We start from the raw sequence: 17,270 nt of genomic DNA on the forward strand, positions 1-17,270 counted from the left end.
GAGCCGTTTCCCTATGTAATGTATATTATTCCCATGGTTAAATAACGCATGTTTGAAAATACCTATATTTTAAACATGACTTTGTGATGCTATGGATGTACTGTTTTGAGTTGTTTAGTCACGCATTTTTATTAATTAAAATGACATTTGCTTGATTTAATGACATGTTAAATGTGAACCACAAACAGAAACAGTTACTATAATACCTTGGAACTGTTTGTACAAAATTGTACCAAGTCTATTGCCATCTTTGAATTTCACTGGACCCTGAAATTAACAATTAAATACAATCAGCCACGAACAAAATAACGTATGATTGAATGAATGAATAAATGAGTGAAATAGGCAACTTAATACGAAATACATTTACATTTTGTTAAATAGAATGTGTTAATCCATCAACATGTATCTGTTACATAAATATTATCTTACGTAACATAATCTACAAATGAAAATCAGCACTAGAGACTATTCTTTGTTTTATAACATCTACTTTGAAATTACAGTGAAAGGCGCATATCTGGAAGCTGAACACGTACAACACTAGAACTGTAATAATATAAGCGAGGTGCGCCATATCCATTGCAATCAGAACAGTAAAGCAGGGCATTATCAAGAAAGTTGAGAGATGCATTGAATGACAAGATACTTTAGATATCAATTGCAGTTGAGTTAAGCATTGTATATCACAACAGTTGAGTTAAGCATTACATATCACAACAGTTGAGTTAAGCATTGAATATCACGACAGTTGAGTTAAGCATTGCATATCACGACAGTTGAATTGAGCATTGCATATCACTACAGTTGAGTTAAGCATTGCACATCACGACAGTTGAATTGAGCATTGCATATCACGACAGTTGAGTTAAGTATTGCATATCACTACAGTTTAGTTAAGCATTGCATATCACGACAGTTGAGTTAATCATTGCATATCACGACAGTTGAGTTAAGCATGGCATATCACTACAGTTGAGTTAAGCATTGCATATCACTACAGTTGAGTTAAGCATTGCATATCACTACAGTTGAGTTAAGCATTGCATATCACGACAGTTGAGTTAAGCATTGTATATCACGACAGTTGAGTTAAGCATTGCATATCACTACAGTTGAGTTAAGCATTGCATATCACTACAGTTGAGTTAAGCATTGCATATCACGACAGTTGAGTTAAGCATTGCATATCTAAACATTTGAGTTAAGCATTGCATATCACGACAGTTGAGTTAAGCATTGCATATCAAAACAGTTTAGTTAAGCATTGCATATGACGACAGTTGAGTTAAGCATTGCATATCACGACAGTTGAGTTAAGCATTGCATATCACTACAGTTGAGTTAAGCATTGCATATCACGACAGTTGAATTGAGCATTGCATATCACGACAGTTGAGTTAAGTATTGCATATCACGACAGTTGAGTTAAGCATTGCATATCACTACAGTTGAGTTAAGCATTGCATATCACGACAGTTGAGTTAAGCATTGCATATCACTACAGTTGAGTTAAGCATTGCATACCACTACAGTTGAGTTAAGCATTGCATATCACTACAGTTGAGTTAAGCATTGCATATCACGACAGTTGAGTTAAGCATTGCATATCACAACAGTTGAGTTAAGCATTGCATATGACGACAGTTGAGTTAAGCATTGCATATCACGACAGTTGAGTTAAGCATTGCATATCACGACAGTTAAATTGAGCATTGCATATCACGACAGTTGAGTTACGCATTGCATATCACTACAGTTGAGTTAAGCATTGCATATCACGATAGTTGAATTGAGCATTGTATATCACGACAGTTGAGTTAAGCATTGCATATCACGACAGTTGAATTGAGCATTGCATATCACGACAGTTGAGTTAAGCATTGCATATCACGACAGTTGAGTTAAGCATTGCATATCACTACAGTTGAGTTAAGCATTGCATATCACTACAGTTGAGTTGAGCATTGTATATCACTACAGTTGAGTTAAGCATTGCATATCACTACAGTTGAGTTAAGCATTGCATATCACGATAGTTGAGTTAAGCATTGTATATCACGACAGTTGAGTTAAGCATTGCATATCACGACAGTTGAGTTAAGCATTGTATATCACTACAGTTGAGTTAAGCATTACATATCACGATAGTTGAGTTAAGCATTGTATATCACGACAGTTGAGTTAAGCATTGCATATCACGACAGTTGAGTTAAGCATTGCATATCACGACAGTTGAATTGAGCATTGCATATCACGACAGTTGAGTTACGCATTGCATATCATTAAGTTGAGTTAAGCATTGCATATCACGACAGTTGAGTTAAGCATTGCATATCACGACAGTTGAGTTAAGCATTGCATATCACGACAGTTGAGTTAAGCATTGCATATCATTACAGTTGAGTCAAGCATTGCATATCACGACAGTTGAGTTAAGCATTGCATATCACGACAGTTGAATTAAACATTGCATATCACTACAGTTGAGTTAAGCATTGCATATCACGACAGTTGAGTTAAGCATTGCATATCACTACAGTTGAGTTAAGCATTGTATATCACGACAGTTGAATTGAGCATTGCATATCACGACAGTTGAGTTAAGCATTGCATATCACGACAGTTGAGTTAAGCATTGTATATCACTACAGTTGAGTTAAGCATTGCATATCACTACAGTTGAGTTAAGCATTGCATATCACTACAGTTGAGTTAAGCATTGCATATGACGACAGTTGAGTTAAGCATTGCATATGACGACAGTTGAGTTGAGCATTGTATATCACAACAGTTGAGTTAAGCATTGCATATCACAACAGTTGAGTTAAGCATTGCATATCACAACAGTTGAGTTAAGCATTGCATATCACAACAGTTGGGTTAAGCATTGCATATCACGACAGTTGAGTTAAGCATTGCATATCACAACAGTTGGGTTAAGCATTGCATATCACGACAGTTGAGTTATATGTTGTATATTAGGACTATTCAGTTATGCATTGCGTATCAGGACAGTTAGTTAGTGCATTGTAATAGGACAGTTGGGTTCTGCCTAGTATATCAGGAAAGTTAAGCCATGCATATAGAGAAAGTTGTATTATCTAACACATATCAAGAAGTTTATTTATCAATTTATAACGGGACAGTAGAATTATGCATTACATATCAGGAACGTTGAGATATGCATTGTATATTATGCCAGTTTATTTATGCATTGCATTATTGCATTATAGGACAGTTGAGTTATGTATTACATATTAGGAAAGTTAAGCCATATGTATCAGAAGTGTTGAGCCATGTATTACATATCAGAAAAGGTTAGTCATATGTATCAGGATAGTTGAGTTATGTATTACATATCAGGAAAGTTAAGTCACATGTATTGACAGTTGAGTTATGTATTACATATCAGGAAAGTTAAGTCATACGTATCAGGACAGTTGAGTTATGTACTACATATAAGGAAAGTTAAGTCATACGTATCAGTACAGTTGAGGTATGTATTACATATCAGGAAAGTAAAGTCATACGTATCAGGACAGTTGAGTTATGTATTACATATAAGGAAAGTTAAGTCATACGTATCAGGACAGTTGAGTACGTCATACGTATCAGGACAATTGAGTTATGTATTACATATCAAGAAAGTTAAGTCGTATGTATTTGGACAGTTGACTTATGTATTACATATCAGGAAAGTTAAGTCATATGTATCAGGACAGTTGAGTTATGCATTACATATCAGGAAAGTTAAGTCATACGTATCAGGACAGTTGAGTTATGTATTATATATCAGGAAAGTTAAGTCATATGTATCAGGACAGTTGAGTTATGTATTACACATCAGGAAAGTAAAGTCATATGTATCAAGACAGTTGAGTTGTGTATTACATATCAGGAAAGATAAGTCATATGTATTAGGACAGTTGAGTTATGTATTACATATCAGGAAAATTAAGTCATACGTATCAGGACAGTGGAGTTATGTATTACATATCAGGAAAGTTAAGTCATACGTATCAGGACAGTTGAGTTATGTATTACATATCAGGAAAGTTAAGTCATACGAATCAGGACAGTTGAGTTATGTATTACTAACATATAAGGAAAGTAAAGTCATATGTATCAATACAGTTGAGTTTTGTATTACATATCAGGAAAGTTAAGTCATACGTATCAGGACAGTTGAGTTATGTATTACATATCAGGAAAGTTAAGTCATACGAATCAGGACAGTTGAGTTATGTATTACATATCAGGAAAGTAAAGTCATATGTATCAATACAGTTGAGTTTTGTATTACATATCAGGAAAGTTAAGTCGTATGTATCAGGACAGTTGAGTTATGCATTGTATATCGGGACAGTTAAGTCATACGTATCAGGACAGTTGAGTTATGCATTGTATATCGGGACAGTTGTGTAAGTGACAATGCATACTTATACATGTTCAACTTGTGTAAGATATTGTACTTACAGTTACTCCCATAAAATCAGTCTCATTCATCGCTTCCATGAACATATCCAATATGTAAGAGTTATTATAGTCAAACTGAGTCAGTGCTGTATAGTCATCGCCAAGTTGAATTAAGACGGTATGTAAAGCTAGTGCAAGAACCCACACTCCATCGTACGCGTAACCATGGAGATTCGTAAAATTGCCACCTCGTATTTCATTGTAGTGATGTTCATACTCACTTGCTGTCTGCAAATAGAAATATGACTAATCCAATTTAATATATTACGAGAAAGTATACATGGATAAAGTGTGCCACTGAGCAGTCGGACGTACTCATGCATCATTCCTTATTAACACAAGATATAATTATAGAGATATACAAATAATACCCGAGGTTAAGATTATTATTCCAAACTAAAAATATTATATTCATGGCTTATCTTAATTCATTCCAAATTGTGACTGTGTTTGTGTTTAATTAATTTATTTGTAGCCTAACGTTCTCTACATTATTATTATTTGTATTCATCATTCACAGTGACTTGAACGATTCATCACCGTGCTTCTATTATTACTATAGCCACCAATACTGCAAATCAATGCTGGTCCGAAGTTTTTCCGCATATAAAACACACACAGAACTGGAATTATATACACAGAATTGTGAATATTGACGTTAATTAAATATAACCAATTTTATATGATACATACAAATCCAGATATGGTCTTCCCGTCGTTAGCACTCAAGGGTAGAATATCCGTTGCTAAGTAACCATCGATAGCTGTATATACGTCATCCGCGGAGCAATCGTCTAATATATCTGTGTGGTTCCACCATGTATCAGAATAGCCACCGGGGAGAATCCATACGTACTTACTACCATAGAGTTTACTCTTATATGCCTGTGCGCAATGAGTGTGTAAGAACTGATGTTATAATTCCAAAATAACAGATAAATTAAACGTTATGTCAAAACGGAAATCCAGCTACTAGTGTTACTGACAAGTTCCACTCTTCCCTTCCTGGAAACATCACTGTAATGCAAAGTACATGAGTTGCGTTAACCAGCTTTTTCTTAGAGTGCCCTACTTCAGACGTATTATAATCCCCTTTCTTGACAGGTTGTAAACGCTCTGCATTTGACCTTATCAAAGAGATTTCACGTGTGTAATCCTCAATTCTGACATACAACACACGTTCAATGTTTAACCTTCTGTAGCCAATCTTCCACATACATATCAGTGTCAACACTAAAAGCATAATGCGCCCGCCTGGGAAATCACGTTAACTTACATGACAGAAGACTTTTCTTGCCATCTCCTCTTCAAAATAACCCAAGATAATTCTCGCTCCAGATTCCTGCTCAGAAGTAGGTAAAATTTGAAAACATCAATCTATACTGTAATCCTCACTGACGGGCGTTAGTTGGTTTGAGTACAAGCACAATGGTTGTACACTCTCAAGGGACTTGCTAACTGTATCCGCTCTAATCTGGCCTGTTGATTGTACCTGATTGGTAACTCTTGATACATACCACATCAGGCAGGGCAGTGGCTAGTTATTCACCCTATTACAACATAGTCTGACCGTAGTAATTGAAGTAGTCTGAACGGTTAAATCCGTGGTAATTTTCTGTGCCACACACCACACACAGCTTCTATGTGGTTCACTCTGCGCATTACTCAATGCCAGTCTCGTTATTTGCATGAACTTTTAAGAAATCAGGATTAACACATTATATATATATATAGTATACACAAAGTTTGTTAATGTAAAATACTAATGTTAGGGATATTCTGATGGTTTATAATTTCGTTATGTCTAAAGTAGCTCCAATTACTGTACCCAACAACAGTTACTCATTACGTGGGCGCATTTAGGACAAAGTAGCCTATACGATGAAAGATGCATGTATGGAAATGAGAGTAATGAGGCATATAATGTTTCTGATGGAAAACCAATATCACCATGGCAACGATGGGGGATAGGTTGTGTATATTCTCCCTTGTGACCACCGATATTGAATTACATTGCGGTATATCAATTATCTGCGGTCATCCTATCAATTATCTGTAAAACAGAATGATAGAACATCCCAAGACAGACATAACAGTTATTAATTAGGTGTATCTATTCACGAAAACTTACACTTATAAGATGAACAGCACTTTCTGGGTCACTTGCGAAACTTGCTACTTTCAGTAGTTTAATTCCCGCGTCTTCAAGCTCACGCGTTAATTTGTTGTGCGCCTGCAATGCAAATCCATATAATACAAGATAAGGCGTGGAGCGTGAGAATGCATATCCATTGGGAACCCTTAAACAAGTGACGTTAAATACTCTCTGTGCGAAAGAAACGACCGTGTTTAGCGAGCCTAAGCTGTCAGCGGAGCACTCGCGAGAGCTGTAACCTGAGTATATAGCTCTATCATTCTTAAAATTGTCTATTGCCGAAGACTGATTTGACCGCAATACTGCACTTGCATTGATGAGCTAGACAAACATACAGACTGAGTTGATCTGTTTTAGCTGTTTGCATCGTGCTAACAGAATGGTGTCCACCACCTGCTTCGCCGTGCTTTGCACAGACATCTCAACATTTTGAGAAACAGCGTTACCATAATTGCATCGAGTTTAAAGCGGGCAATTCGTCACCTGCGCATGCGTCAGTTGGCCATATCGTGTCATTGCTTACAAACAAACGTCAACCCATGAGCCTTTGCATTTTTAGCGTGTGTTGTTATCGTCGCTTGGGACCCAATTCCCGCGCGTGCGCAGGTGACGATCCGCTTGAATGTATCATTTACGCCCTTAACTGTACAAACATATCACACGACGACGCAATAAAGACAGCGCGCCCTCAATCATCTGCGATTTACACCTGAGGTACATACACACTGATACGAGGTATGGGTACAACTGAGATATGTTCCTTTGTTACAATATCAATCTTCAAAATATTAACGCTTGAATATTCGAATGTGGTCATCCGTGTACAATTTTCAATTCACTTACTAAGTGCAAGCGTTATTCTCATCAAGACAAATAGGTTATTTCATATTACACATTACACACACTAATTGAAATGGCTTTTTCAATATATATGTAGCAGACCTTACATGACATGACATTCCTTACTAATGACACGTAACATAGTAACGGACGTGTAATGTTTAGAATATTGATTTGCAACTGCATTTTCGATGAATATATAGCATATATGTACGGTGTACTTACCATAGAAAATCGTGGCGTGTCTTGGTGAATCGTAGCAACGCGGGTCCAGTTGTAATATTCTAGTAACTTTAGTTTGGCAGGGTTGAAGTCAGCTTCAGAAGGAACGGTGCGGAAAAACGTAGGGTACTTCTCACGTTCTGATAAAAATGGCTCTGTGTTTGCGTAAGACAGCTAACCGGTGTACATGAAATACAGAGAATATAACAATTAATGTTCATGTTCAACGGCAAAACTGAACCACATCGTGTTTATTCTAACGTGGAACGATTTAAACAACGGCATACACCAAGTTCATCATAATATGCAATACGTTCCACCCGATTGCCTCATTGTTGATAACATTTATACTGTGTCGTCTTTTAGCGAGTGTTAAAGCGCGGGAGTCGCACCTGCGCATGCGTCAGATGGCCAAAGCGTGTCATTGTTTACAAACAAGCGTCTACCCATGAGACTTTGCGTTTTTAGCGCGTGTTTTTATCGTCGCGTGAGACTCAATTCCCGCGCGTGCGCAGGTGACTACCCCCGCTCTAACTTCTCACCACATTTACATCTTTATTTTTATCAATCTAAAATATTGATAATCCCGTTTCCTTTTGATTTATTATCTCGGCATTGAGTAGATGATTGTATCCGTATAACAAAAACATTGCATGGAATAGTACTAATCACCCACGGCCGATAGTCTATGAAGACATGTCATAGACGAGTGTCTTCTAATCATTGCCGCCAATCTGTTTTTGCATATTAAATCTCCTATTATCATTATTAATTCAGGTTTGAAATAATGCGTGGATTTTAGTTTCTTTTCCTAATAAATGAAATAATAAATTATGAAACGCAATGATAAATTCGTAGCACCCTAACGCGTAAGCATCACAGACTGCGCATGTGATCACAAGTTTTCCGCCTGAATGTCACCGTGCCGCGAAGATGCGCCTAGAGTAATTCCAGACATAGCTCATCAAGTATCTATTGATAAGAACATTGATTAGTACAAGTGGGCTTATATTAGCTCAATCAACTCTTTCTCCCTAATGATATTTATCGTTGTGTTAGAGATATCAGAATTGGCCTAATCTAACCCTTCAACAAGCTAGCCATACAAATGATGCATGATTACCGCCTCACGTAAAAACAACAACATTTCAGTTCAAATGTTTCAAATTTCATTCGAACTGACTGTCTATAATACAAATTTGTTATATCCTTCTATCACAAATTTATTTCACGTTTATTTAAACAAACTTTGCATGCAGTGAGCACCAATCAATTAATCAATCATTAAATCTGTTGAATGTGCTCTAAATCGACGATGTTTTTCACGGCTAACAGGACGAATTTAACAATATGTGTTTTTCTTGAGAGAAAATCTCATACAATAGTCCATGACATCATTTGAGCAGGATAGAACCGAATTGAAGATTATATCACGTTCGTCATACCTTCCTTCTTATAACTTCTTTTTTTTCTTTATATAAATATGTTATAAATATTACAAAAAAAAACCCTACAGAAGTTTAAAAATAGTGACAGTCAACGACTAATCGAGACTGACCCCTTGTAAATAGTGTAGAATTACACCATGGAATAAGCAATAAGTTCTTTTTCCTTGTAGGTAATAATGAAAAATATCTATATTAGTAAATTGAAGTGAATTAATATTATATGGAATGTTATAATGTTGCACCATTATTTGTGGGTTCTTTAAACAAATCATATTAATCAAAACGAAAAGTAGTTCAAAAGAACTCCTAAAGTATTTAGTTTGATCATTTCCAATCAGCTGTTAATGTACTTTTTAAATGAATATATTAGGGGGTTCGACTTACCATCATGAATATGTTAAGGGGTCAATTCGCCGTCATGAATGTGTTAGGGGGTTCGATTCAACGTAATAAATATGTTAGGGGGTTCGATGAACCGTCGTGAATATGTTACGGGAGTTCGATTAACCGTGATGAATATGTTAGGGGGTTCGATTCACTGTCATGAATAAAGATGGGTGTAGCTGCCTCATAGGAGTGATAGAACTCACATCTGAATATGTATTCTCCGTTGTTTTCTATTAAACCCATTTCAATAATAACACCGGTAGCAATCAACACGAGGTTGAGTGAGTACGCGTCACGAGTAGAAAATAAATCTGATATTACCGGTGTATTATATTATTGCATTATAGTTATATATCGTTTATCTTTCACAATATTGATTGTCGTTATTTGAAATCGCGGCACATTGATATAGTTGAGTTCGAGGGAGACGTAGTGAATGAATAAATTACAATTCACCAGAGAAATGTTGGTAACTTTTATATATAACCTTCTTGTTATTTGTTCATTACGTTGTGCGATGATATGCTATATGAATTGTTACAAATATTTGTAATATGAATGTAATTTGTATTAATTTCATTCGTTGAATACTCGGTATTTAATTACCCTCATAAATTGTCTTAGGGAGGAAATGGTGATCTTGGGGCCTTCCTACGCCGCCTTGCACTTACCCTTCGCAGTAGGTGCGGATTTTGCTTTTGGAATTTTCAATGTCTAGTCTGTTATGTTTGAAAAATATAATTGGACTATTTATCCGTTTTTTTTTCTGTCAGCTGACCGTTTTCTGGCACGTTTCTGTCACGTTACTTTCGCCAGCGTTGTGCGTTGATATGCGGTCACTGTGCGTTTTCTCCGTTTTAAAACGCCTTATACAATGACAGCGAGAGCACCGAATATGTGCCAGGGTATTTTCGCCACCGTATAATATTTTGTATATGTTGGGCGTCCGTAAACGCTATAAGATGCTGCTACATTATATACATGTACTTTTCTGTGCGTATCTCAGTCTATTCACTTTAGGTCCACGTGTAATACACACTATTTCTAGTCGTCGTATTATAGGACAGTCAACGTTACATGGTGGGGTGCGCATTTATTCATAGCGAAGCGCTTTGTCGAATTTCGACTTGCGCATTCTTATGTTCGCAATATGCCTGTAATTTAAATTACACACACTATATATGAGATGTGATTTTTTAAAATGTATCGTCGCAAAATAAAATCTTAACTAGGTTTAATCTTAATTTTAAGTGCGATGTTATATAAATTTATAAAACATTTTGTACAAAAAAACGCAAATATAACAATGATAACTATTTTTAATTTGCCAGATTCCCCTGGATGACTTCAACTCATAAAACACATTACGTCAATCTCTTATTTCTGACAGGTGTTCACCCGAATACACTTGAGTGAGTGAGATATTACATACATGAACAATCCCAGCAGAACGAACATAGTGTTGACTTACCTGTACTAACTTCCACCATATAACAGCTTCTGCAATCGGAGCTGTGACGTTGGAACACACTCCGCCAAACACCATCAGTTTAGGAGGTCCCTCTGCCATGGCTTCGAAGAAGGCTTTTGTTCCTTCCGCCATTTCGCACTGTGAACAATTCAAAACAATGGTTCTTGTTACAGTATAAATAACATTGTTCTTCTATGTGTTTTATTACGCTTCATTTATTCACCCACATACATATTTCAGTTTGCAACATTCGTCCCTGATTCAAGATACTGCAAGATAATTACACTTTCAGATGACCTTTTCCTTCCCTCACAGAGGAGCCTAATTACATTTTGATCGTAGAGTATATGTTGGATGACAAGATAATGATGAATTACAGTCGAATGATAACATTCAGCTTATTAAACACAGCTAAATATAATTCATTTTAAAGTCATCAGCTAATCATTCACAATCCAAGATCTATATCATTATATGACCTATGCTTGTATTTCAGTATTAAACAAACAACAAATACATATTTGTGACATTAATAATCTAATCCGACATTACAAAACTGCAACAACCAAGGAAAATAAAATAATTGAACGTCATTTTGATGAAAATGTTGACTGCCGTCATATATTCATAATATTTGCTCAAGATGTTCATTTTTCGAAAGTTTAATTTATATTTCCATTAGGATTTCCAGTCAAATAGACAGCATGTCAGTTTTAATAACGATTACGATTGTTTTTTACTGTTTGAGATCGGATATGTGCTGGCAGTTCAATCCTCTTCAGACAGATACTCTAATTATGTTTCCAATTTCTTGCTCCTTGCGACCGATCATTTATTTTTTATCGATCACCTTAAGGAGTACTTCAATCAAGTTATCTTCCGCAAAGCTAGTAGTATGGTGAATTCGTATGAGGTCGGTTCAACATATTAAGTGCATGTCTATACGTAAGGTCGTTTGTATATTAAGCAAGGAAACAAATTTACAGCAGATTGATTGCACAAATAATAATTTGTTCATAAATTAGATATACAATATATAAACTATTCGAGAGATGTCATCAACATCAGTCAGTATCGATATATATATACAGTATATCGTATTTGAAACAACGTGAAATGACATTTTATAATAATCTATATATTAAATTGTATTGTCGAGACGAGAGTCGATCGAGATTGTAAATAAGGAGATTAGTTTGAAGCTAATTTGATCACTAATCTCCAGTTAGCTTCTTACAAGATTCGACTCCTTTGTAACGCCACCAACAAATGTATGTATTTCAGAAGACTGACGTAAATAGCGAGCATAATCAAACCCCCATGTGACAAAAATGTTTGGCCAATATCAATTGCTATTTAAGAACTGAGAACATGTCATAATCAAGATGCTGCTGTATTATATTTATATTGGCTACTGCTTTAGTGTTTATCCATACTTCAATCGTCTCAAATATGTCTCCTGTCTATACAACATGAAAGATTGTTATTTTTATTAATATTTCAAAATCATATTGTTAAACTATATGTTAAAGACTATCATACCAGTTTGCAGATGTTACCATTACATACGACGGAAGGTCGTATTACGCGCTCCCATTGTATTACTCGTGTATGTGTTTGAATCTCGTGTTGTGTATGGAATTGAATCTCGCCGTGTATGTGAATGTTCGTTTTCCTTTAATTATTTAAATACCAGTTCCAATTTTGATTAGAATTTAGATATATAATCATTGATTGCCGAAAGATTAATTAATTATTATAAAACTGTACAAATTATAGTGCTAGTCAACATTCCAATTATTCGTAATGCAAGGGTAAAATAGCTAGCGCCTACCATATTTAAACCAGCTCACAAGATCCAGTTAGATTTGTAGGACAAAAGATTATAAAGTTCATGGTCACAGTAAGTGTGTATGTACATTTGTAATAGAAATTCAAGGCTGAAATAGCTAATGCTTTTAAACAGGTCACCAAATACGTTTCCTTCACGATCATAATACCTGAATTATTTATATATGTGTTGATATGGATAATGATATTGAAAAAATATTACAGGGCTTGGTATTTCCGAATGCTGTCGAGTTAATACTTAAAAACGTTTCCCACTTACACAGTTACACAGCTCCTACCATGAGTGATATAAGGATTGTTGGATCTGGCACAATGTGGATAAATACTATGTTTATTATTAAATGATAAACTGTTATGATTATTCCCTGATACTATAGCCTATTGCAATATTTTATTTATTGTAGCATTCAATTGATAAATACAATTTTAGTTTTGGGTGTCTTTAATTTAAGTAATATGACATAGTTAATAACGTTGATTATGTAAAATCGCGCAAGAAGGTTTCCGCATACAACATGATTATGACATTATTAATGTGTATATTGAAACAAATATGGCGATTTTGGAGAACCTATCAGGTGGAACATTGCTCTGGTACATACAGTGAAATCAATGTAACCGTCTTTAGTGTGAATGTATCGAGTTTATTTTAACATATTTCCATTTTCGTGATTTCGAAGAAAACAACATATTTTGATCAGAGTAAAAAGAAAACATTGTAATGATATTATGTAAACAGAAAGAAATTATGTATACACACGGACTATGACATTATATATGCTGGAAGTTTGCGGTTTGTCTACTGTAGTTGAAGATAATCTAGATAAGACATTCCTTTCTGTAATTAATGTTATTTTCTCCGATCGCTCTTATACACGCTCTTCACATTGTTTGGTAATTACTTAATGTAAAAATGCAGATGCAAAGTTGTGGGCAGCGTTCCCCAAACATATTTAGCCACATGGTCAATACAATCAAGCGAAGCTATGTATTCTTAAAACTGTTAAACACAGAATGTTAGTTTGTATTTTTTCCTTTTGTTCATTTCTTTAATTTCATGAATTATTTCATTAATGTTGATAAAAACAGCGAGCCCGATTGCTTTAATATGTTTTAAATTGAAGTATCTTAATCTTCTTTTTGAAACTGGCTAGGACTATTGCAATAATATATTTGTTGATTTTCCCTCTGTCTCTATCAGCCGACACCACAAAAGATACAGACATGCATAAAAATAGCTAAATTGAAAAATAACATACCTGACACTATTTTCTGTATTTATAATGTATGAAAGTGTACAATACTAAAAAAATATGAGGAATGGATCAGTATAAGTATAAGGACCGCACAATTTCTTAACGATTTTATTCAGTTTGGTTGTCTTGCGTTAAGTAGCTAGATATACGTTCCATAAGCTACAAACATTCAAATTACCTTAAAAGTAAAGTGTGAAAGTGTATTCGAATGCTCTGCATAATTTGCAAGGCTTTACATAAATAATTGTGAAAGATGATGATTGAATCTCGCTATAATTTATTAGAAATACCAAATTTAAAATAAGAGTAATCGGCGTGTGAGAGTTATAGCCACTGTATAATTTACATAGTGTGAATGATTATGCAAATTAGTCATTCTCCCAACAACTTACGTTTTAGAGTCGGTAAAGAGAGTTCAAACTTAAACAGCTTCCAGTGCTTTCAAGACTCTGGCACTTTCACACTATATTGGTCTACTATGTATGTACAGAAAATAAAACATCAGGAATTCTCTTGTGACAATATACCAAGTTGTTAGGCACGTGATAAGCATTCTCAAGTATTTCACAATTTAGACATCATAAAAAACACTTCTGAAATCATTCTCTGAGAGCAATATAAAAAAACTGGACTTTTTTTCAAATAAACACATGGATAAATGCAGATTCTGAAATCTATTTAGGCTTGAAACTCTCTCGATAACAGGAGAATCATTACGAAGGTATCTATACCATTGTTACCTTAGTGGTATTTAAGTGGTAACTTCGAAATATTGAATATGTATAGTCAATATCATCTAAATATAAAACAAGCAAAAAATAATTGTTTGACGAACCTACACCCCGACAATGTCAGCACCGCAAATGTCATGTATCATTTTTACTGATAATAATTATAATGTCAGGTGTATTCATAACAATTAACTGGATATACAGTTTCTAACACTAAGCGAATTGTGAGTAAATACCACTGATAATCTAATCATTTCGAACGTGTGACTATTCCTATTATAAGGTTAATTAACCACATCATAATAGTCAAACAACTACGGAAAATATTATTGAGCACATACGACAGAATGAAAATGCGTTAGCTGTGTGTACTTATAAAAGAAACCGAGATAGTATTTTCCCCATGCACAGTAAAAGTTCAATCCAGTCGAAAGTATTTCTTATTCAGTATAGATTCAGAAAAATAAACTATGACGAAACACTCAAACGTCCATTTGAATGCTTGTAATCACATTCACTCATGTCAATCATTGACAAGTATGTATGTCCATGCTTGTGAAAGCAATTACTGAAATTATATACACATATTGGAGATGTGTCTTCCTTGAGTTAGAGTGAACACACAATGCAACCTAACTTTTCAAAGTAAACTATAACGCATTAGTGGTCAATTAGTCTGTTGAAATACAGATCAATTTGCACGAAGTGCTGAACCAAATGCTCTGTCGACGTTAGTAAGATTAATTTTCGTCTTTTTATCTGATGCAGATGTTACGTACATTGTTGTTCTTGGAATATCAGATTTACCATTGAAGAATGCGTACGTTCATTTTTGATGTCAGACATGGACATGGGTTTATTAAAGGGTGGCTGTCGTCGCGCAATGCAAATTTCGTGTAAATAAACTACAAACGTTGAATAAGTCGCTATGGAATCGAACATGACATGGCGCCCCGACCATCACCCTTCATAGCTAATGTGTGTATGTATTCACATCAAACAAATAAACAGGATCAAATTATTTTATTCGCGGATATTTTTAGTTGAAACTTGAAATGTGGACACGACACGAATGGCGGATTAGCTTTTTTAAGTGATTAAAACTATCATTTTTCTCCTTTCAGTGATTTTGTGGACTAGTTCGTACATGGTAGTAGAACATAGAACACGGAAGGTCATATATATTTCTGGAAGTGAGAATTATATATTTCGGTGGCTACTTTGTTTTACTTGGCTCGCGTATGTACATACAAACCATTTTGCTTTTTGATCCGATCAAATTTGAACGACTGATGGTTTGGTTCAAAACTACCATTATTTGAATGTACAGTCAACCGTCTCTCGGACATCACCAGTTTCATTTGAATCAAACTTGATTTCATTTTCCAGATAAATAGAACAAACGTCTTTTAGGATTTCAATTTTAAAGGCAAACAAACAATAAACACCGCACTGCATGGCGCCTCGTACATTTAAATATTGCACACTGACAAGTTTATTTGAGACATGAATATTCATGACTTTTCTATTATGATAGCGCATGTAGTTGACATTATCAGCAGATTTCAGAAGCTATGTAACAGTGCATGCGTAATAAATTTAGATATAGCTACGTGGAAAAGATAAAACAGAAGCCTCCTGATGGATTGTGTATACCCACATTACGTTTCTATTTATGTGCTGTCTGGGACGTTGGTCAAGCAATACGATCACGTACATCGCCATGCATTTAAGCACGTGGTACGTTACGCAGACTCACACAGATGAGGCGCTTTGGTGAATGGCAAATTAACTATGATGTTATTTTCTGGTTTCATTTACTGATTTTTATTCTACAATTGTGATAATTTTTCATAAATGGTTCATAATCGGCATTACTAGAACAAATTCAGCATTCCATTATGGAAGATCGTTCGCGATTTTGAGAAATGGAAAAAATGTATAACGTAACAAAGCAGAATCCGATTCTTTTATGCATTAATACAGCAGTCTGTCCTGTAATTTCAAATACATAATGTAATATGCTCTTTATACTACGAATAGTCCTATAAGCCGGAATATGTAAAATTACAATTCGGATAAGTGAATATTTACTCACTTTCAACTTTTTTAATGACGTCATTACCGAGGTGCATTTTCGTTCGTATGTAAATGTTTTAGTAGGAGCGCGCCACAGGTAAATCTGCCACTATTTTCATTGTTATGGCACATGAAAGTCGGTATACTTCGGGGTACTATCTTGCGACCACCACGTTAACATGATTTATGTAACAACTACTAATTGAATCATTTAAACATGTTTTGCTCTGTCATGCAAAATTTACTGTGAAAACTCCGTAATATATAACGTTACCCACACATCACTGTATTTTAGACTGTTGGCGGATGGCGCCACAGTGAAAGCGAACCAGTCGCTCTCTAATAGAGAAT

General features: G+C 35.1%; 1 protein-coding gene across 1 annotated transcript in view; it reads right to left on the reverse strand.

The window, feature by feature from the left end:
* LOC102801547 (gamma-aminobutyric acid type B receptor subunit 2-like) overlaps positions 1-17,270 on the reverse strand; it is a 43,510-nt gene that overhangs the window by 14,897 nt on the left and 11,343 nt on the right. Inside the window, exons 2-8 of the mRNA XM_085501693.1 lie at positions 11,003-11,140; positions 7,700-7,870; positions 6,611-6,712; positions 5,756-5,821; positions 5,173-5,364; positions 4,480-4,707; positions 207-267 (exon numbers count right to left, since the gene is read on the reverse strand). Of these exons, the coding sequence (XP_085357819.1) occupies positions 207-267; positions 4,480-4,707; positions 5,173-5,364; positions 5,756-5,821; positions 6,611-6,712; positions 7,700-7,870; positions 11,003-11,140 (958 nt within the window). The remainder of the gene's footprint in view (positions 1-206; positions 268-4,479; positions 4,708-5,172; positions 5,365-5,755; positions 5,822-6,610; positions 6,713-7,699; positions 7,871-11,002; positions 11,141-17,270) is intronic.

The sequence above is a fragment of the Saccoglossus kowalevskii genome, chromosome 7 (genome assembly GCF_978046115.1).
Source record: "Saccoglossus kowalevskii chromosome 7, keSacKowa6.1, whole genome shotgun sequence".
NCBI classification, from domain to species: Eukaryota; Metazoa; Hemichordata; class Enteropneusta; family Harrimaniidae; genus Saccoglossus; species Saccoglossus kowalevskii.